At 37.8% G+C, this 23,893-nt stretch overlaps 1 protein-coding gene across 1 annotated transcript in view; it reads right to left on the bottom strand.

Moving 5' to 3' along the window:
- Positions 1 to 9,614: 9,614 nt before the first annotated feature.
- LOC144972028 (uncharacterized) overlaps positions 9,615 to 23,893 on the bottom strand; it is a 69,769-nt gene continuing 55,490 nt past the window's right edge. The window contains exon 9 of the mRNA XM_078913117.1: positions 9,615 to 9,891. Coding sequence (XP_078769243.1) covers positions 9,727 to 9,891 — 165 coding nt within the window. The 3' untranslated portion in view covers positions 9,615 to 9,726. The remainder of the gene's footprint in view (positions 9,892 to 23,893) is intronic.

The following is a 23,893-nucleotide window of genomic DNA, read 5'->3' as shown; positions in this document are numbered from 1 at the left end:
CGTCAAAGGTACACACTTTTGTGAGTAAAACCTAAAAAACTGAATCTAATGGGCTCGCCAGTTGTGAGTGAACGGTGACTTGAAATCAAAGGGTTTGCGTCAAAGTACAACCCCAAAAAAAAATATTATTAGTAAGTATAGTAGAGACAAAAGTTATTCTCTTGGTTCAATTTGTTTGAGTTTCATTAGCCTCAATATAGAATTGACAGTCGACCATGGGCATCATTGTAGTCTATCAGTCGACAGTCATGTGATTTAATTCATCATGGCAAACGTAAGTTAAAATACGAAATTGAACCAAATATTATCTATAACGGATGTGTTGCTAATTTTCTCTTTGGAAATCGTTTGCGTTGAAAGCATGTAGGTTGGTATCTTACCTGCCATCGTGTACTAGAGAGCGTGATGTTACCATTACAAAATAACCGATTTAATCGCTGTCCTTACAACGCCCATTTCTATGCAAGAGACTAGCTATTCAGAGACAAGAAGCGTCCCTACATGTTAAATGTTGCTGTTGACCAGGGACCCCTTGTAAAGCGCTTTGAGCACATTTAGTGGATATGCACTATATAAGAGCTCAATTTTTTTTTAAACAAGCTGCTTTATCTATGTAAGTTGTAAACATACCCTGACTCACGCTGAGCAAAATGACCAATTGTGATGTTGGATATTTCTCATACTTGTTGACACTTTTCACTATGTGGATCATTTTGAGCACATATTCCAATGTGACCAATGTCACATGGAAAGTTAATATATATCGCTCCCATTGTCTACTAAAAAAGAACAATTTTAATTATCCATCTGTCAGTCATCAGAAGAGTAAGTCAAATAAGCTTCTCCCACTAAAATCGCACATACCCATGATATGACGCCCAGTCCAATGAGCTTTTGATGTTGGGTGCGATTATTCGACCGTAAGATGCGATTATTTTTATGAATATTGGACCGTACGGTACGTTAATTTATCTCATTCTTTGACGTGCGGTGCGATAATTTTTCTCATTATTCGTCCTTTCGTTCGATGACTTCTCTCATTGTTTATTTATTCGGGCGTACGTTGCGATGATATATTAAAATTAATCGACCATTCGCCAATCCACTTTCTAATGCTACCAATCTTTTTTTTTTTTTTTTGAGAGGAATAGGTATGTTTAAGATTGCTGTAATTGTAATCTTATCTATAGTATGCGGCTATGTGGTATAACTTTCGGATCCGAAAGTCCTGGGTTCGAGCGCATAATTGAGTCCTTGGAAGAGGCGCTTCACTCACAGTCTTTCGCTGTACTCGGTTGTTAAATGATTACCTGGCCGTTAACAACGTTGTCTTTGTTGGAAAAATTGTAATATCGCCTAACAGGCCGGCATGTCTCGTTGTACGTGTTGCGTGTTGGCGTTGGTTAAGGACAGTTTGTAAAGCGCTTTGCTTGAGCACGTTAGTGGATATTACGGTATATGAATTATCAAGTTTTGTTTTGTATCGTTTTTAATGTGCATCTGGATGTTAAGTCATAAAGATAATCATCTTACTTCCCTCTACCACTTGTTTAAAAAAAAATATAAAATCAATAAAATAATAATAATAATTGGTCACCGTCTAACCCCACGCCCGCTACCCCTACGACCTCAATCCCCACATAAATTAATCAACATTCGTCCTCCATCCAATTTAATCACTTCAATAAATACTCCTCATCTTTCCTTGTCAAATATCAACACTGTCGGTGACAGTCAGTATGAAATGAACAACCACCGTGACAACAAATCGCAGCAACAGCACAGTGTCGAGCAACAACAACAACAACAACAACAACAACAACAACAACAACAACAACCTGCACGTCGAGATCATACGAGTATAACAATCGGATTACTAAATGTTTTATCGTGCCGAAATAAAACTCAAGATATAATCGACATCATTGAAGATCACAAAATGTCTATTTTTGTTATCTTGGAAACATGGCTTAACCATTCATACGATGGCTCAGTTCTGAAAGCAAATATACCCGAACGTTTTTGTGTTAAATTATTTCCACGGGATCCTACTAATTGCCGTCCGGAGCTGTCAGAAGCCGTCCGGAGGTCCTTTAAAGCATTCTCAAGCCATCCGGAGGCCCTCAGACCTGTACGAAACTTTCCAGAAGTCGTCCGCCTTCCGAAAGCTCCTCGTTCTACGCCGGACGACTCCGGACGGCAATTAGTAATACTAATTGGTAATACTAATTGCCGTCCGGAGCCGTCTGGCGGCCCAGGGAAGCCGTCCGGAGGTCAATTAGTATTACTAATTGCCGTCCGGAGTAGAACGAAGAGCTTTCGGAAGGCCTTCCTTTCGGACGACTTCTGGAAAGCTTCGTAAAGGTCTGAGGGCCTCGGCTTCAGAATGCTTTGAATGACCTCCGGACGGCTTCCCTTGGCCGCCGAACGGCTCCGGACGGAAATTAATTTATTTTTTTATCGTGCTTTATATAGCGCAATATCCACTAAATGTGCTCAAAGCGCTTTACAAGGGGTCCCTGGTCGACAGCAACATTTAACATGTAGGACGGGACATGACGCCTGTTAGGCGATATTACAATTTTTCGGACAAAGACGGCTAGGTACTCATTTTATACCTGAGTACGGTGAGAGAATGTGAGTAAAGAGCCTTTTCCAATGACTAAACTATGCACCGAGCTCGAGGCTCGAACCCAGGACCTTCCGATCCGAAAGCGAGTGTCATACCACTAGACCACATTGCCGCACATTAGTATTACTAATTGCAGTTCGGGGCAGTAAGAGGAGCTTTCGGAAAGCGGACGACTTCTCGAAAGCTTCGTACAGATCTGAGGCCCTCCGGATGGTTTGAGAATGCTTTAGATGACGTCCGGAGGCTTCCCTGGGCCGCCGGACAGCTCCGGACGGTAATTAGTAGGACCGTTTCCACGCATTGGGAGGAACGGTGGAATTGCAATCATTTACAACTTGTCAATCTTTGATAAGATTTCATTCCACCATGATAATTTTAGAAGTTTTGAGTATGCTAGATTTGCCATTCATGAAAGTAATTTTAAAATGCCGTTTCACTGTATCAACCGCCCACCACCAAGCCAACAAAACGAAATATCAACAATTGATTTTTCATCAGAGTTCAGTGAAGTTATGTCTTTTCAATCCATAATTCCATATTTTTATGGGTGATTTTAACATTGATTATTTCGGAAACAAAAATGAATCCAAAGTATTTCGGAAGCTTATTGATACTAATAACTCTATTCAACTACAAACAACCATGGCTACACAATAGATCATGTAATTATAGGCATTGAACATTCTCTCTCTTCATCTGTCTTGAAAATCGATACATTAATCTCGGACCAACTTTTAATTGTGTTTTGCGTTTTATTTCCAATGAAGCACGAAATAAAAAAGATGATAACATCCCGTAATAAGACGAATGTAAACATGGACATTTTTAACAAGACCTTGACCATAATATTAAAAATAAACATGATGCAAATGGTCTCCACGAGTCAATTGTTGATACGGTGGACAAGCATGCTACCTTAAAAACTAGAGCAGTAAGGGTGAGACGTCAAACACCCTGGTATAATACAGAAGTAAAATTGACTTGATTAGCCGGGGGGGGGGGGGGGGCAGGAAGAAAATGGCTCAAGTCCAGAGATGCTGTTGATGAGAAAGTGAACATCGCGGCTTGAAATGATGCGAAAGCCGTCAATTTCAGGGCCAAATAGACAGCTTGAAAAACGTCGGGCATTCGAGACAATTCTTTGCCTTGACCAAGGAACTGCTGGGACAACAGACGCAAGCAACTCTCCTATCTTTAATCGATCGTGCAGATCTACCAAATCGCTTTGGTCAATATTTTAAAGATAAAACGGATACCATCAGGAAAGAACTCTCATCTGAATCGATCCACACAACATTTGACAAGTTTCATGGTGATTCATTAACATATTTTTCGAAGATCACTGAAGCTGACTTACGTGACTGCATTATGTCGTCTCCAACCAAAAGTTGCGATTTAGACTCCGTAAATGCTAAAAATGCATTGATGTAATTTTAACACCATTTACATGTATTGCAGTGACGTGCTGTACCTGACATTTACAAAGTTACTCATGTCAAACCCCTTTGTAAAAAAAAAACCTGATCTAGATAGAGAGAACTTAAAAAACGATCGCCCTGTCTCTAATCTTCCTTTTCTCTCTAAAATCTTGGAAAAGCGTGTTTTGCAACAATTACTGTCTCGTCTTGTAATGCGCTTTAAACACGTCTAGTGGATATTGCGCTATATAAATGTTCAATTAAAAATAAATTTCTTACTACGACGACGACAACAACAACGAGAGAGAGACAGAGAGAGAGAGGGGTCGTTCTCCTCTTGTCCTCTCACCATGCATGACATAGAAATGTCTACATTGTTAGATCAAAGGGATTTATGCCGTAATTTTGCACATTCTTCACATTTCACACACGCGTTCTACTGTAGGTTTTAGTCATCATCAGTTAGACTTATCAGCAAATTCAGAGGCGAGTTCCATATGTTGGTGGATTGTTGTGTAACATCAAAAAGAATTCTTGATCGCCTCCACAGAATTCATCAAGAATCCGAGTTTGAGGAGCTTATTTTTCCTACTGACATTATGCCGATTCCCACTGCTGGGCATATGATGTGTCATTTTCTATTAGCCAAGTGGGAGGAATTTAGTTGATAGAATAGTGTGCAGAGATGTGTTATTTATAGTGGGTGGGACTAAGATGCTGGAGAAGAATAAGGGGAGGGGGGGGGGCAGATAGAAAAGGTACTAGCCATAATTAAGATTTAGTTGTCGTAGCTGTAGTAATAAAAAACGTTTATATAGCGCGAAATCCACTTAATGTGCTCAAAGCGCTTTACAAGATGACGCTTGCTAGGCGATATTACAATTTTTTTACGAAAGAGACAACGCTGTTAATAGCCAGGTACTCATTTTACACCTGAGTACGATGAGAGGATGTGAGTAAAGAGCCTTTTCTAAGGACTCAACTATGCCCCGAGAGAGGCTCGAACTCAGAACCTTCAGATCTGAAAGCGTGTGTCATACCACTAGACCACATAGCCGCACTAGTATTACTAGTAGTAGTAGTAGTAGTAGTAGTAGTAGTAGTAGTAGTAGTAGTAGTAGTAGTAGTAGTAGTAGTAATAGTAGTAGTAGTGGTGGTGGTGGTGGTGGTAGTAGTAGTAGTAGTAGTAGTAGTAGTAGTAGTAGTAGTAGTAGTAGTAGTAGTAGTAGTAGTAGTAGTAGTAGTAGTAGTAGTAGTAGTAGTAGTAGTAGTAGTAGTAGTAGTAGTAGTAGTAGTGACAGCATAGAGCAACATTTTCAGTTCATGCAGAACAAGTCACCAAGAAACACACTTATTTGCTCTTATACGTTTACAGTGTCCATCACTGCCTATCGCTAGGTTCTTATTTACACTTAGCACAATTGGGGTTAAACTGTTCGAATGCGTTACAAAAGGACATTTTCTTTGTGCGGTCCCAACCATTGTCACTCACTATCGTTGGTGACACTTAACACTGTTTGAGAGAGTTGTGTGTGAGAGAGAGAGAGAGAGAGAGAGAGAGAGAGAGAGAGAGAGAGAGAGAGAGAGAGAGAGAGAGGCATTGTGCTACCGATGAACAAGTAATTTAATAATGACCAAACTACGTATTCGCATGGTTCTTTTACTTTTAGAAACCACAGAGATTAAATTTTCCAAAAGGTTGAATGGATTTCCACCGTTCTCCATACTTTTGATCCATTTCATCCAAAAGCTAGTAGGATATGAAATAAAACAGGTAGGGTGTCAAATGAGCAATAAAATTCCAAACAGCAGATTCAGTGAGGTTAGTCTCCTAATTAATATGCTTAAAGTCGATAAATAATGGTGTAACATCAAAGAATTATGGACCGTCGTCGATCCAGGGACAAGTAAACTTAATTGGACAACATGGTCATCAAAACTCAGAGTGTGGACAAAGAGATTGATGGATCGATAAATAGATAGATAGAGATATGGGGTCTCGATGGCTCAGTTGGTTGAGCACTCGCTTAAGACTCAAAGGGACTGAGATCGATCCCGGGTGCAGTCGAGATATTTTTCTGACCTCCCCCTCCCCACCTCCCTGTCTACCCAGCAGTGAATGCGTAGCTGAGTCTGTTTGATCTGGCGAAATGCATTTTGCAATAGACTAGCGTCCAAATCGTAGCAAGGTTCAGCTGTTGTCCGTTTCACGCAAAAGAAACAGGGAAAAACTCCGAAGGACTGGAGATCTATAGGTGAACAGATAGATAAATAGATAGATAGATAGATAGAAAAATTATTATTATTGTTATTATTATTATTATTATTATTATTATTATTATTATTATTATTATTATTATTATTATTATTATTATTATTATTATTATTATTATTATTTTCATTATCATCATCATCATCATCATCATCATCATCATCATCATCATTTTGTTATTTTCCTTATTGTTTCTGTTATTAATATTTTCATCATCATCACTATTATTCTACCATGTTATTTGCACTTTCAATGATATCATCAGTATTAATTTTACTCGTAATTTTGTCAATATTGAGAAAACGACACTAACAACGTGCATTCTCTTTTTTTCCCCAATTTTTTATATAAAACCGCATTATTCAAGATAATTGTTACCAATATTCAGATTTTGAGATGGCCATGTATCGTAACTAAGTATGTGTCAAATTTGATGGTGTAGTATGAGATTCTCATCATAGTGAAGATACAGGGATCTGATTCATGGAGCTAGACTATGATAGTCTCAGACTATAGCAAAGTCTGAGACTTCGGTCTCAGACTATAGCCAAGTCTGAGACTTCGTTGTCCAAGACTTTGGGAAGTCCGAGACTACCGAAAGTAAGCTATTCATGGAGTCTGACTTTGTCCCTGACTATCAAGTCTCCGACTACGCTTGCGAAGTCTCAGACTAGGCTCTGATTCATAGACCGAGACTATGGTAGTCTCAGACTATAGCAAAGTCTGAGACTTTGTAGTCTAAGACTTTGGGAAGTCCGAGACTACGGAAAGTAAGCTATTCATGGAGTCAGACTTCGTCCCTGACTATCAAGTCTCTGACTACGCTAGCGAAGTCTCAGACTACAGAGGTCAATCTATTTTTAACTGAGGATTCCTCGGAAACGTATCGCAAAACGTCATAGAAATGTATTACTTTTCCAGCTGCGCATGCGTCATACGAAGTGGCTCAGAAATCATATCTTTTCTTCTTCGTGTTTGTTTTGATCGGGTTTGTGTGTGTGTGTGTGTGTGTGTGTGTGTGTGTGTGTGTGTTTTGTTGTTTTTTTTTGTTTTTGTTTTTTGTTTGTTTGTTTTTTGTTTTTTTGTTGTTGTTTTTTTTGTTTTTTTGTTTTTTTTTTTTTTTTGGGGGGGGGAGGTGCCCCACAAATAAAAATAGTGTGAGACAAGTTTAGGGGTGTAAAAATTGTTTGAGTGTGTGTGTGTGTGTGTGTGTGTGTAATGTTTTTAGTAAATATAAATAACGATGGCACTTATGTTTTTGTTTTTAAGGGTTTTACGGCGCTTGCAACACATTTAGGTTATATTAGCGCCAGTAAAAAGGAAGAAAATGGGATAGTAAAAAGTTCTAGATTAACAATTAAAGCACCAAAGAAAAAGCAAGACAAAGGGGAACTGGGAACAAATAGGGATCAGATGTAGATTCGAGGGCATACCACCAATGTACTTAGTTTGAGATCACCTATAAGTCTCATCCGGACACAAGCACAAAATCCAACAGAGAGGAATACACTCAAATGCTTACATTATACACTAAAAATAACAAATATAATAATACATAACAGACAGATGATTTACAAGGAAAAAATATCATCTCCCAAAACAATCAATAATTATGCATTTGACTGTTTCCCTCCCAGCCAAGACTCCAGCAGGATAAAACCAAGTAACCTCATTCCAAGACAAAGACAGAAAGCATGTTGGAAAACAGATATTATAAGGGGATAGAGGACACAGTATGGACCTCCCTGCCCGCTATGGGAGGTCAGGATCCCCACCCAGACGATGGCACTTTAATGATTCTTATCCACGGTGTAGCATTGTTCTAAGTAGACATCGGTGGGCGCTGCCTGAAGCATGGGGTCCCGAAAATACTAACAAAAGAGTCATGATGGAGAGGAATCGGTGGGAACAATACAGACAATGGGCGTTTCGAGTACAAACCCTTCGTCGGCACAACAATGAACAAATAAACGTTGAAAACAAATAAAATGAAATGCAGTATAAAGTGTATCGTCTGTACTCAACGATGGTTGTAGTGTGAACGAATCGTTAGCGTGGTGTGATAGAAATGATAAGGCCAGTGAGAGACGTGACATTTCTAGAAAATAATGGACGATAAAAGACATAAATAGAAATGTAATAGTAGTCGTAGTAGTAGTAGTAGTAGTAGTAGTAGTAGTAGTAGTAGTAGTAGTAGTAGTAGTAGTAGTGGTAGTAGTAGTAGTAGTAGTAGTAGTAGTAGTAGTAGTAGTAGTAGTAGTAGTAGTAGTAGTAGTGGTGGTGGTGGTAATGATAATAGTGAAAGTGGTGGTGGTGGTAATGATAATAGTGAAAGTAGTAGTACTGGTACTACTACTATTACTAGTAGTAGTAGTAGTTGTTGTATTGGTAGTAGTAGTAGTAGAAGTAGTAGTAGTAGTTGATAGTAGTGATAGTAGTAGTAGTAGTAGTGGTAGTATTAGTAGTAGTAGTAGTAGTAGTAGTAGTAGTAGTAGTAGTAGTAGTAGTAGTAGTAGTAGTAGTAGTAGTAGTAGTAGTAGGTTAGTTAGTAGTAGTAGTTGTAGTATAGTAGTAGTAGTAGTAGTAGTAGTAGTAGTAGTAGTAGTAGTAGTAGCAGTAGTAGTAGTAGTAGTAGTAGTAGTAGTAGTAGAGCAGTAGTAGTAGTAGTAGTAGTAGTAGTAGTAGTAGTAGTAGTAGTAGTAGTAGTAGTAGTAGTAGTAGTAGTACTACTAGTAGTAGTAGTAGTAGTAGTAAGTTACTATGACACAGTATGTGTCCCTGGAGAGTGTTTGGAATGGACAAGATGAGGAGTGTATGAGCGATTCTCAAATCTTCGAGAAATGAAAAGAAAATGAAACAAAACCAAAAAATAAATAAATAAATCAATCAATACTTCAAAATAAAATCAAAAACTGTCGGGTAGCCTTGTTCTAATCGCTGTACAATTACTTCCCCTAGCGTATAGCACATAATATTATGATTTTGAAATTTAGTCCCAGACTACGATATTTACACCTGGTTAATCGCGGGTGTAAATTTCACCCGTTTAGTCCCTCGTTTAGTCTTAGACTTCGCGTAGTCCGGCTTCATGAATAGCTTACAACGCCTTTTAGTCAGAGACTACCGATATAGCCTTAGACTATCGTCGTAGTCTAACTTCATGAATTAGAGCCCAGATCACTAATTTAACATTATTGTATTTGTATTGTTCAATCGACTTTTAAACGCAACAATTTTTATTATTGATAGCTAGGTTTAAGGAAGTAATGAAGAAGTAAACACAACGATAAAGTATTCAAACATCATGATGTCTTCTTTTATTTTCCTCTCTTAGACTTAATGAAGTAAACATTTTACTGTTCTCTCCATCGTGCATCGATCTGTAAAACTTGATACAAAACCATTTACCTGTAGAGCCTAACAGTCCTGGCTCTTGCTTCACATGTAAAAATCCGTGTTTCATTACACTCAATAGTTCTCCAATGCATCACGTCCTTATTACGAGCGGCAACACAGTTATGATTGGGAGTATTTAAAGGTTGCCCTTCTGCCCAATCTGTAAAATTTACCTGAAAATATAAACACGACGCTGATTATGTCTTTCTTGCCTGTTAACCCTCTCGTGTTCAGATTCTTTTTGGGGGAGTAGATAATGAGTTCCCTATATGGCCATGTCAAGCATGTAGACATCCTTTGATGATATAAGCCTACTCTTTGATATCTGTAGTCGCCTTTTCGTTTTCTGCGGTCACTCATGGCTAAACTCCGCCCAGAAACGATTTCATAGGTCCGTCCATCACCAGATTTCAAACTTTTGTTCTCGTGAGTTCATAAGTTTTTTGACCGAAGAACGATTGGCTACTGAGCATCTTGACCCTTCAACGATTGGTCGTTCTGGCAGCTCACGTGTCAACAGCCGTCAACAATGAATTGGATCATCGTCGATGCAGTGGAAGACGGCCATGGAATAGTTGCGTCACATCGCCACGTTGTTGAATAAATTATCCAGGCATGGTCGATAGGTAAAAAAGCCAAATTATGTTCTAGTTACATTTGAAACAAACAAAGTATATCACTGATCTTGTCTCTTTGAGATATAAAGAATGATATAAAAATCAAGAAAATCGGCCGATAAATAAAAAAGTTGCTAAAAAAAGCTAAAATAAACAAAAGCAATTTTTAAAATCAAATTTATTCGTAAAACAGTTGGTTTTCAACCGATTTTTATGAAACAAAGACCAATGTACTTCTTTTTTCAAGCTGATTTCAGCAATGTGACTTTCAAATTCCTCAGAATTATATTTTTTACTTTTAGATTTTAGCTTTTAGGCCTACTTCATAAGGTGTTATATTCCTTGCATAACAATAGCGTAATACATCGACGGGGAGAAGCGTCTTTGTTTCGGCCAGCTGGATAGATAGCCTGTGATTGGTCGAAGACTTTGAGATGCTTGATTCACAAATCTACACGAACGGACCTCGGCGGTCTATCAAAGAGGTGTAACAAATTTATTTACCGACTATTTTTCTTGGTGCTAAAATTACAAAGTAATAATTTCGCATCAGAAAAAATAACTCTGAAGTTCCTATCTCTTTATTACAATAAAATTGATACCTCGAATGACAAAATCGACCCACAAATAAGGGAGTTATAAATTATTCATAATATTTTTAAAAGTTTACAATAATGGTCTTCAAAGTCATTTTTCATCACCAAAGTCGTAATTTTTTACCGATTTTTACCAAACAAAGTGCAATGTCAATGATTTTCACCCGCAAATAAAATAGGATTTAAATCGCAATTTCTGAAACGTATTTTCTTTTCTGTCGGCAAATTTATAAAAATCAAAGCTGAAAACACCCGCGGCAGTGACAGGGCCTGTCATTTCCTTCACAACGATTGGATTTTACTTACTGAGGCCAGTCTTGACTACCCCGCCCATGAATATTATACCGTTGTCGGTTTTTGTCGGGTTGAATCTTAAAGAGTTAAAGGATGTAAACTGAGTGCATTCAATTTCCACTCCAGTCTGTCTTGCCTACATTTGACTTTTGCTCTCAGTCTCGTTTTATCGTAACAAATCGAGTGTTGATGTAAAGCGACAAGAGCCTCATGGCAGAGGAAACAATGCGCTCTCTAAGAGTCCATTATTATTATTATTATTATTATTATTATTATTATTATTATTATTATTATTATTATTATTATTATTATTATTATTATTATTATTATTATTATCATTATTATTATTATTATTATTATTATTATTATTATTATTATTATTATTATTATTATTATCATTATTATTGTTGTTGTTGATGTTATTATTATCTTTATAATAATAATAATAATAATAATAATAATAATAAATAATTATAATAATAATAATAATAATAATGATAATAATAACCAAACAAATTAAAAGAGGTGTTAGACAAGGATGTGTTTTGTCACCAGGCCTTTTTAATATCTACAGCGAAAGAATTACTAGAACTGTAGGAGATAGTCCAGGCATTAAGATCAGTGTTGAGAATATCAACAATCTAAGGTATGCAGATGACACAACACAAGTCTTAGACTCAACAGAATATTTACAATTACTCCTTGATAAAGTAATTACAGAGAGTGAACGTATGGGTTTATATTTAAATATAAAAAGACAGAATGCATAGTTGTATCAAGGAGAGAAAGAAATCCAACATGTAACTTAATAAGCAAAGGAGAAAACAAGTTCAGACATTTAAATATCTTGGATACATAATAACTTCAGATGGCAGATGTAGCACAGAAATAAAACGAAGAATTGCAATAATAAAATGAGTCTAATTTTCAAAAACCACAATATTTCAATGACAACAAAACATAGGGGTTTTGGAGGCCTATGTATGGTCAGTATCATTATATTTATGTGAAAGTTGGACAATTACAGAAGATATTAGATAGAAACCGGAGGCAGCAGAAATGCGGTTTCTTAGAAGGATGTTAAGAAATGGATAGAAAAGGAAACTAATGAAGAAGTATTAGAGTAAGCTGAAACTAAAAGGTTACTAATAAGAAAAAGACAAATACAATTTTTAGGGCACGAAAGAAGACATAAATGTATTGAACATCTTGCTCTCACAGGAAAGATAGAAGGAAAAGGAGTAAAGGTAGACCAAGAAAATCCCATTTAAATAGTTTGAACAGCTGGGTGACAAAGAAAGAGATGAGTAATATTAGTTTTTTTAAGTTTATCTGATCAGAGAGATGGATGGGGACCATGATCACAGATGTCTGGCACAGAATTGGTACTTGAAGAATAAGAAGAAGTAAGACAAAATGCCCAGAGCCGACAAAGTTAACACCCCTATGACGTAACAATAAAAAAGTGCCCAAAAAAGCGAGAGAGGTGGGTCTTCAGACTTTTGCGGCAGAGGTGCCAGGTGCCCACGCGTCTGGCCACAATTTGCCAGATATAGAATTTTATTTCATTTATTAAATTTTATTTAATTATTTTTGTCTCACTGGCAATTATCATAGTCTATTCAATTTTTTGTTTGTCAAATTAAATTCGTTTTTAAGGGTCCAGTCTTAGTGGTGATAACCATGTGAATTTCTATTTAGCCACATTTTAAATCAATTGGGTCAGTTAGAAGTCTGGCCATCTGGCAGCTTTGCCTCGCTGACAACATGTTCGTGTCAAGCGATTCGGGGGTGGGGGGAGGGGGGGGAGGGGGAGGGCTGTCTCCACTCATTGAATTGCAAATTGGGTCGATGTTTTGTGATGATATTCTGATGAAATTTAAAACATAAAGAGATGAAATGTCGATATATAAGCTTATTAACGGCAAAATTTCTACTCTTGATAGTTTTAGAAATATTTTACTCAAAAGGGCAAACATCTGTTTTTAACGGTTTTGCCGTTTGGCATAATCTAAAATGACCTCTTTACTAAATGTGTGCCAACTTCCAGACATATATACCGATAAGAAGCGTCGTAATGATTGTTTAATAGCATACCCGAAATTGCAGTGTCCCAAATTTTGCCTTGAATTCGCGCCACTTCGGAATCGAAACGAAGCCCAAAGATTTCAGTGAGATCGTCATTGCTACTTTGTAATATCGTCATCAATATAATGTCTGATTCTTCCAATATTTCAAATGTTACAATATTGACATATTTTTTAAACATGATCTTCCATGGGTTACCCTTGATCTAACTACACCCCAAGATTTGTCACACAAGAGCTAGGTTTAATAGTATTTTCACCCACTATAATCTCATTTGTAGATATTTTTGAGAGTTGATACATATTACCAAAAAAATATCATTTCTGTCTTAAATTTAAATTTGTTTAGTTTCATTCAATCCTTTATGTTAGCAATACAATTTTCCATAACAGATACTGACGACAGCTCTGAATGATTATTGAGTGTCATCAGCATAAAAATGAAAATCAATGGGAAAAGTGAATAGCATATCAGAAAGGGTAGCAGTTCACATTGTAAAAAGGAGGGGGCCAAGAATAGATCCCTGAGGCACTCCGCACGTTAATACGGGCGGGGTTGATACATAGTTTTCTATAAGTACCGACTTAGTGTCGAATGTGGCACTTAAATCCAGTGAAACGCAGACACAATAGTCAAAATGTACTTAATAAATCCAAGCTGTACATTCAAACAACTGCGCAACTCCTCACTCATACTCATTCAGAATAAAGAACTGAATAGTTTTCTTTGATGTTTAAAACGTTCTTTTTTACTTTGTTTCTGCTACCTGACTATCCTATTTTGACCCTTGTATTAGTAACAAATAGTAAAGTATCTTTGAATCAATTTATCAATTTAAACACAATATATATGTCGGTTATTTCTTGACGTTTGACAATGGTGACTTAAACGTGTAATGCTCATAAAGAAACCGGAAAATGGACATAACTTTTGAACCGACAAACGTTTTATCTTTCTACATGTAAAGACAGGCACTTAGGTCAACTATTAATTTTCTTTTCTCATGATATGTTTTGGTTATTTCATTTTGAATTTCAAAACGTTTCTTTTCTTTTAGAAACAAAACGCGAATCACAGTTCTGACCTCCAGCATTGACCATTCTGTGATTGGAGTCGCAATCTTAAAAACAATGGCATTTAATGTGGGTTCATCGATGGTGCTCAAATTTCACAAAGAAAATTGAATTGTTGTCCACTTTCAGTTTACTAAAGAAAGATAACTTTCTGAAATTCATTAATACATATCCGAAGCATATACGTAGAATGCGATGTTTCATTCTCAGTCCCAGGTTTATCAGTCGTAATCTTGTTTCAGAGACAGACAATAATAAAATCGTCAAGAATTCAAGTCATAAATATCTTCAATTGTGATGGAGAATAAAAGGAGATTAAAGATTCGGAGAGGAGTTTGAAACTTGAAATACCAAAAAGCACTATTAATGAAATTGTTTATGAGATATTAGGGGGATGTTGGAAAGATTTTGCCAGATGGGCTTTAAAAATCTTAACAGAAGTACACAGGCCTCACACAGAGTGGAAATTTCCCGAGACCTTAAGAATCGGTTTCAAAAAGGCGAAGTAACAGTTCAAATTTGGCATTGTCCGTCTTTTAGTGCATGGGCCAGTGGGCGAAACCCTCCCCCCCCCCCCCCCCCCCCCTGGGGGAGTTTTCGCTACATGGTTTTTCTGAAACAGCAATATATCTTGAGTATTAATCCGGGTGTTACCGTTTTTTCAAGTGTCATTTACGAGAGTTATGGCCCTTGAAAGGTCATTAGGTGCAATTTTTTGTGAAATCGTTTTTGTGCATAAAATGGTTGTTTATCACCTTAAAATTGTTTCACATACAATCAATAATGGAATTTTATTGTAATTTCTCATTTTTTGCCTCATATCATAAAATATTTTACAAAGCCATATAGCGTTTTTAAATCTTTGATAGCCATTATCTCTATAATTTGAAAAAAAAATCTATTACAGTGTAATTGTTTCCCTTCAGGATAAATAAACAAGAGGGATTTTGCACTAGGACAATTCAGGCATGCTTCAGGGACATATAACACAAATTAATCCGGGTGTTACAGTTTTTTCAAGTATCATTTACAGGAGTTATGGCCCTTGAAAGGTCATCGGGTGCAATTTTTCGTCAACTCATTTTTGTGCATAAAATGATTGTTTATCACCCTAAAATTGCTTCAAATGCAATAAATAGTGGAATTTTATTGTCATTTCTCATTTTTTGCCTCATATCATAAAATATTTTACAAAGCTATATAGGGTTTTTAAATCTTTGATAGCCATTTTCTCTATAATATGAAAAAAATATATATTACAGTGTATTTGCTTCCTTTCAGTGATAATAAAACAAGAGGAATTTTGTACTAGCGCAATTCAGGTTGTGGGTGTTCTGTAGGATGAAGTTGAATTTAGACGGTGAACGTTTCCCTGGCTGGAAAGGTTGGCTTTCATCAACAACTCCAAACCCCAAAATGAAAATGAAACCAACATGCCTTCAATTGTTGAATATATGCCTGTCATCAATGCTCCCATAACTGAAGCAGCTACAGTACAGAAGGTGCTACAACTATCTTTGGAGGCAACACAAGAGCTTGGTCAGCCATATACATTTGTAACATTTGACCTTGCTGTAGCAAAGAAAGCTTATGATATTGTCTGGCAAAACCCACAGCTTTACAAAACAGTCATTATTCACCTGGGTGTCTTTCACACCATAATGTCATATCTTGGTGCCCTGGGAAAGCTCCAAAGTGGATCTGGTTTTGAAGAAATTGTGACTGAAGCAGGGCTATGTGCACATGGTTCTATAGATAGGGTTATGAGTGGAAAGAACTACAACAGGGCTATACGAGTGCATGTGTGTGTTTTGGAGGCTCTAGAGAGGCTTCTGCTTGCAAAATTTGAGCAGGACACGGATTCAAAACTCAGTAAAGACCTCATGTCTTACATAAAGGAATTCACCGAAGGAATTTCAAGCCATACAGCTAATAAAATTCTCCAGTCAACTGTGTATGCTGAGTTATTTTCCCAGTATGAAGCCTTCAAAGAGAGTGTCCGCTCAGGAAAGTACGGAAAAACTGCACAATACTGGATCCAATACATGGACAGAGTTTGGCTTCTCCTCCAGTTTCTGCGAGCTACAAAGACAAACAACTTTCTTCCTCATATATCTTGTTTAAAAGAACTGTGCCCACTGCTTTTTACCATGAATCACCACAATTATGCCAAGTATCTCAGTGTATATTTTGTGTCACTAGCCAACCTGATTTATTCCCACCCAGGGGCAGAAGAAATGTTACAAGATAATGGATTTAGTGTCTCCAGATCAAGGACGCCTGCTGGAAGAATAGCAGTTGATATGACCATTGAACAAACCGTAAACAAACATGCAAAGACAAAAGGAGGTATTGTTGGGTTCAGCAAGAGTCTTCCAAGCTATTACCGTTGGAGTGTAACAAGACACAATCGAGCAGAATATGTATCAGTATCAGCAACCCAAAGAATGATCAGCAACAACAACTGTATGGATATAGACACCCACAAAGAATTGAGCCTTGCAGAAAAAAAGACAAAGTGAAAAGCGAGTGCAAAAGATCCTCCAGGCATTTTCAGCATTTATCAATCCCTTTGAAGTTGAAGATGGTCTGGTCAGTCTAGCTTCAGGAATGAAAGTGCAAGAGGATGTTGCTGATGACCTGCTAGCCGTGGAAAAAACAGGAAAAAGATTGTTTGAAAGTTTTGTTGAAAACAGACTGAAGGAAAAGACTGTAGAATTTCACAAGCCATTAGAAAGGAACAAGACCAAGACATTTGCATCATTGAGGAAAGTGGTAACAGTGAAAAAAGACATGAACATGGTCAAAATCAAGGCACAAAGAAATTTTTTTGGCCAGCTTCTTGTTTTGTCCCAAGAGCACAGTGTTGATCTTCAAAAAGTTCTTCAATATCCTCTAACACCTACTCCATGGTCGCTGGCTTCATCAGATGGTTTACCTCTGAAGACCAACAAAGCAACTCTGTTGCACAAGCTCACGCCTGACAATTCATTAATGTTCGAGGATTATGCAAAAAAAACAAACACCGTTTACATTGTTGATGGCAATGCACTGTTACAAACTCTGTCAGCAATCCCAAATACATTTGGTGAAGTAGCCAAACTTACATTTTCCTCCTTACCACAAGCAGCTTGTGTACAATTTGTGACTGATAATTACATAGAAGATTCAATCAAAGGTTGTGAGAGATTGAAGAGAGGATCTTCTGAAGATAATGCATACTTGTTAAGAGGATCTGCAACAACAGTGCCCAGACGTTGGAAATCATTTCTCAGCTGCGTTGATAACAAAAGATCCCTTATCAGGTTTCTCCTCAAGGAATGGGAAAGTAACGAATATGCAAAGAAACTGAGAAACAGCGAAATCTTCTTTGTCTGTGAAGAGAGATGCACCTTACTTTACAGTGACACGGATGAATTTACCACAGCTGTACCTTGTCTAGATCTCTACTCATCACAGGAAGAGGCAGACACACGAATTATACTGCACTGTCAATATTAGTGCTTAGGCCACTGGGACCCCCCCCCCTCCCCCCCCCTTTGGGAGTTTATGCCACTATGTTTTTCAAATAATAGAACTTATTGGCCATACAAATTCCACTGTTACCGTAAAAATAAGTGTCATTTAAGAGAGTTATGGCCCTTTGAAAAAAGTGAGTTGTGTCCCCTTGCAAAAAAGAGACATGATTTCTTTCAAAGGCTCTGGAGACTACAATATTAATTCAAATATATGCAAATTGGGTATCAAACTGAAGGAAATTGAATATACTATCAAACTATGTGCACAAGCTTTCAATTTGTAAATATTATATAGATTCACAGAAAGTTGAAACAATTTGTCAGTAATCTCATGAAGTGTCATATCTAAACTTATGGGCTATTTCAGTGTTTTACACAAAAATTATTTTAAATATGGCCAAAAACAGCATGTTCATTAAAAATGTAGCACTGAAGAAAGCTATGGCCCAAGCCTCAACAACAACCTTCATATTTCTACGTCACAGGAAAAACTAAAAGTTTACGCAACCCTTAAATTTTTCTCCACTTTGTGGGATGCCAAATTCATCATAATTTTCATTCTTTTTAAACATGGTATTGATGTCCAGTTGTCACATTTAAACGTAAGTTGAAGGTGTGGTAAAAACAATAGATATATCATGAAAAAAGACTAATTAGTTCACAACCCAAGTGAAGCATCATTACCGAAGAATTTTGAACGAAATCGCATTGTTACATAATGAAGAATAATTGATACTCAAAAGGGATTCTTGATTCAAGATGCAGTAAGTACATAAAAACAATATCCTTATGTGTTTTGCAAACATGCTTTATTCCTTAACAGTTTGCACTGCTCACCAATTTATTACATATCCTCATCATCAGTAGCAAAATCCTCTTCGTCCTCTGAAGTGTCGTCAAGGAAATCACTGTCAAATCTATCACTACCATCCTCGGCATATGTATCTTCGTCAGTACTGGTGCAGCTTTCTTCATACACAATTTCCTGCAACTCATCTGGAATGAAAGCATCTTTGAACCACTGTACTCCCAATTCATTTGCAGAATTTCTCTGCCAACCGTTATCCTCCGGTTTTGGATTGCTAGGATTCTGGCACACTGCATTCCTCCAAATGAGAGTTTGAAAGTTGGCTCTTGATATGTGCAGTGACAATACTTGACTACAAGGAGGCATCTGACACAGATCAATTCCACCACTGCATGAGATGGTACCTTTCTTTCCTTTGAAACGCTGGCGAACTATGTCATACCTCACTTTGTTGACACTTGTGCATGAGGTTTTGCCATACAGCTTGCACACAATGACTCTAACATGAGACAGTCATTACTCGAAACAGCTGCTGATGTTCCAAATCTGGAGAACAGAATTCTAAGATCTTCCTCCTTTTGAAGAAATTTTAGAGCTTTCAGCTTTCCTTGCCCAGCAAAGCAACTTGTTGTGTCACAGCCTGTGAATGCATGGACACCAAGTAATGCATCACACATCTGTTTAGACAAAGTCTTTGCTATCTGAGAGACATTGATTTGTCGCCTGTTGTTGCCACAGCCAGTATAAAAAATCAGGGTCTTTCCAATTGTCTCTGAGAATGAAAGGAGAAGTAAGAAGACATCCGTGTCTGGTGATCTGACAACAATTGTTTCACAATTTGGTTGGCGGGAAGCATATTGACAGTGCAGTATAATTCGTGTGTCTGCCTCTTCCTGTGATGAGTAGAGATCTAGACAAGGTACAGCTGTGGTAAATTCATCCGTGTCACTGTAAAGTAAGGTGCATCTCTCTTCACAGACAAAGAAGATTTCGCTGTTTCTCAGTTTCTTTGCATATTCGTTACTTTCCCATTCCTTGAGGAGAAACCTGATAAGGGATCTTTTGTTATCAACGCAGCTGAGAAATGATTTCCAACGTCTGGGCACTGTTGTTGCAGATCCTCTTAACAAGTATGCATTATCTTCAGAAGATCCTCTCCTCAACCTCTCACAACCTTTGATTGAATCTTCTATGTAAGTATCAGTCACAAAGTGTACACAAGCTGCTTGTGGTAAGGAGGAAAATGTAAGTTTGGCTACTTCACCAAATGTATTTGGGATTGCTGACAGAGTTTGTAACAGTGCATTGCCATCAACAATGTAAACGGTGTTTGTTTTTTTTTGCATAATCCTCGAACATTAATGAATTGTCAGGCGTGAGCTTGTGCAACAGAGTTGCTTTGTTGGTCTTCAGAGGTAAACCATCTGATGAAGCCAGCGACCATGGAGTAGGTGTTAGAGGATATTGAAGAAATTTTTGAAGATCAACACTGTGCTCTTGGGACAAAACAAGAAGTTGGCCAAATAAATTTCTTTGTGCCTTGATTTTGACCACGTTCATGTCTTTTTTCACTGTTACCACTTTCCTCAATGATGCAAATGTCTTGGTCTTGTTCCTTTCTAATGGCTTGTGAAATTCTACAGTCTTTTCCTTCAGTCTGTTTTCAACAAAACGTTCAAACAATCTTTTTCCTGTTTTTTCCACGGCTAGCAGGTCATCAGCAACATCCTCTTGCACTTTCATTCCTGAAGCTAGACTGACCAGACCATCTTCAACTTCAAAGGGATTGATAAATGCTGAAAATGCCTGGAGGATCTTTTGCACTCGCTTTTCACTTTGTCTTTTTTTCTGCAAGGCTCAATTCTTTGTGGGTGTCTATATCCATACAGTTGTTGTTGCTGATCATTCTTTGGGTTGCTGATACTGATACATATTCTGCTCGATTGTGTCTTGTTACACTCCAACGGTAATAGCTTGGAAGACTCTTGCTGAACCCAACAATACCTCCTTTTGTCTTTGCATGTTTGTTTATTGTTTGTTCAATGGTCATATCAACTGCTATTCTTCCAGCAGGCGTCCTTGATCTGGAGACACTAAATCCATTATCTTGTAACATTTCTTCTGCCCCTGGGTGGGAATGAATCAGGTTGGCTAGTGACACAAAATATACACTGAGATACTTGGCATAATTGTGGTGATTCATGGTAAAAAGCAGTGGGCACAGTTCTTTTAAACAAGATATATGAAGAAGAAAGTTGTTTGTCTTTGTAGCTCGCAGAAACTGGAGGAGAAGCCAAACTTTGTCCATGTATTGGATCCAGTATTGTGCAGTTTTTCCGTACTTTCCTGAGCGGACACTCTCTTTGAAGGCTTCATACTGGGAAAATAACGCAGCATACACAGTTGACTGGAGAATTTTATTAGCTGTATGGCTTGAAATTCCTTCGGTGAATTCCTTTATGTAAGACATGAGGTCTTTACTGAGTTTTGAATCCGTGTCCTGCTCAAATTTTGCAAGCAGAAGCCTCTCTAGAGCCTCCAAAACAGACACATGCACTCGTATAGCCCTGTTGTAGTTCTTTCCACTCATAACCCTATCCATAGAACCATGTGCACATAGCCCTGCTTCAGTCACAATTTCTTCAAAATCAGATCCACTTTGGAGCTTTCCCAGGGCACCAAGATATGACATTATGGTGTGAAAGACACCCAGGTGAATAATGACTGTTTTGTAAAGCTGTGGGTTTTGCCAGATAATATCGTAAGCTTTCTTAGCTACAGCAAGGTCAAATGTTACAAATGTATATGGCTGACCAAGCTCTTGTGTTGCCTCCAAAGATAGTTGTAGCACCTTCTATACTGTAGCTGCTTCAGTTATGGGAGCATTGATGACAGGCATATATTCAACAATTGAAGGCATGTTGGTTTCATTTTCATTTTGGGGGTTTGGAGTTGTTGATGAAAGCCAACCTTTCCAGCCAGGGAAACGTTCTCCGTCTGAATTCAACTTCATCCTACAGAACACCCACAGAAAATTATCTTGGTGCAGCTGTCTTTCTTGATTGTTTTCTACTGTTGTTGTGGAAACAGTCAGAGAAGGTTCTGCTCTTCCAGTTGCAAAGCAAGGCTGAATTTGGATGGGTTTGAAAGTTGCTGACCTTTTCTTTGTTTTTCCAGTCGTGACGTTTTGTTGCTCTATTTTTCTTTCCAAGTTTCCTTCTTTTATTTCTTGGATCATGATGCCATGAGTAGAGTGTGTGGTGCCAGACCATCAGTGGTCTCCTCTGTGAGATCGAAATTATCCCAGCAAAAATGGGTGATTTTTGGATGTGCCAATGCGGCAGAAGGAAGATTTGTGGAGCATTCAACAACACTGTCGCACATTGCAGTCTCCAGTTCCAAAAGAGTAGAGTGGGATGCGCAATGTCCAAAGCGGTTAAGGATGTTTATAATCTGAAAACTTCCAGTCAAATGCCTCACAGTCATCCCCAGAAGTAAATGTTTAGGCATTTTCCATTGTCCACAAGTGACATTATAACAAACATCTTGGGCCATGGAACGTACAAGTCTTTCAGACCTACTACTCATATGTCCTGCACCTCGCTTGGATAGGAGTGTAGTAAAAAATTTGATCAGAGCAGAAGGAAGTTGGTCTTGAGCAGATAGCAAATACTCTGATGTGGGGGGCCAAGGCATTTGTGAATGATCTTTGAAAGAATCCAGAATCAAATGTCTCAAGGTTACAGCAGCTTCTTGCAGTTTTCTTTCCTCTGATGAGGCACTCTCAAATGCACTGTAATATATATTTTTTTCATATTATAGAGAAAATAGCTATCAAAGATTTAAAAACCCTATATAGCTTTGTAAAATATTTTATGATATGAGGCAAAAAATGAGAAATGACAATAAAATTCCACTATTTATTGCATTTGAAGCAATTTTAGGGTGATAAACAATCATTTTATGCACAAAAATGAGTTCACGAAAAATTGCACCCGATGACCTTTCAAGGGCCATAACTCCTGTAAATGATACTTGAAAAAACTGTAACACCCGGATTAATTTGTGTTATATGTCCCTGAAGCATGCCTGAATTGTGCTAGTGCAAAATCCCTCTTGTTTATTCATCCTGAAGGGAAACAAGTACACTGTAATAGATTTTTTTTTCAAATTATAGAGAAAATGGCCATCAAAGATTTTAAAACGCTATATGGCTTTGTAAAATATTTTATGATATGAGGCAAAAAATGAGAAATTACAATAAAATTCCATTATTGATTGTATGTGAAACAATTTTAAGGTGATAAATAACCATTTTATGCACAAAAACGATTTCACAAAAAATTGCACCTAATGACCTTTCAAGGGCCGTAACTCTCGTAAATGACACTTGAAAAAACGGTAACACCCGGATTAATACTCAAGATATATTGCTGTTTCAGAAAAACCATGTGGCGAAAACTCCCCCAGGGGGGGGGGGAGGGTTTCGCCCACTGGCCCATGCACTATATGCTTCCCGCCAACCAAACTGTGAAACAATTGTTGTCAGATCACCAGACACGGATGTCTTCTTACTTCTCCTTTCATTCTCAGAGACAATTGGAAAGACCCTGATTTTTTATACTGGCTGTGGCAACAACAGGCGACAAATCAATGTCTCTCAGATAGCAAAGACTTTGTCTAAACAGATGTGTGATGCATTACTTGGTGTCCATGCATTCACAGGCTGTGACACAACAAGTTGCTTTGCTGGGCAAGGAAAGCTGAAAGCTCTAAAATTTCTTCAAAAGGAGGAAGATCTTAGAATTCTGTTCTCCAGATTTGGAACATCAGCAGCTGTTTCGAGTAATGACTGTCTCATGTTAGAGTCATTGTGTGCAAGCTGTATGGCAAAACCTCATGCACAAGTGTCAACAAAGTGAGGTATGACATAGTTCGCCAGCGTTTCAAAGGAAAGAAATGTACCATCTCATGCAGTGGTGGAATTGATCTGTGTCAGATGCCTCCTTGTAGTCAAGTATTGTCACTGCACATATCAAGAGCCAACTTTCAAACTCTCATTTGGAGGAATGCAGTGTGCCAGAATCCTAGCATTCCAAAACCAGAGGATAATGGTTGGCAGAGAAATTCTGCAAATGAATTGGAAGTACAGTGGTTCAAAGATGCTTTCATTCCAGATGA

Source organism: Berghia stephanieae, chromosome 4, assembly GCF_034508935.2.
Source record: "Berghia stephanieae isolate SIO BIC M18660-M18661 chromosome 4, UCSD_Bste_1.3, whole genome shotgun sequence".
In the NCBI taxonomy this organism is placed as follows: Eukaryota; Metazoa; Mollusca; class Gastropoda; order Nudibranchia; family Aeolidiidae; genus Berghia; species Berghia stephanieae.
Note: the sequence above shows the minus strand (reverse complement) of the source record. Positions and strands in the feature narration are given on the sequence as shown.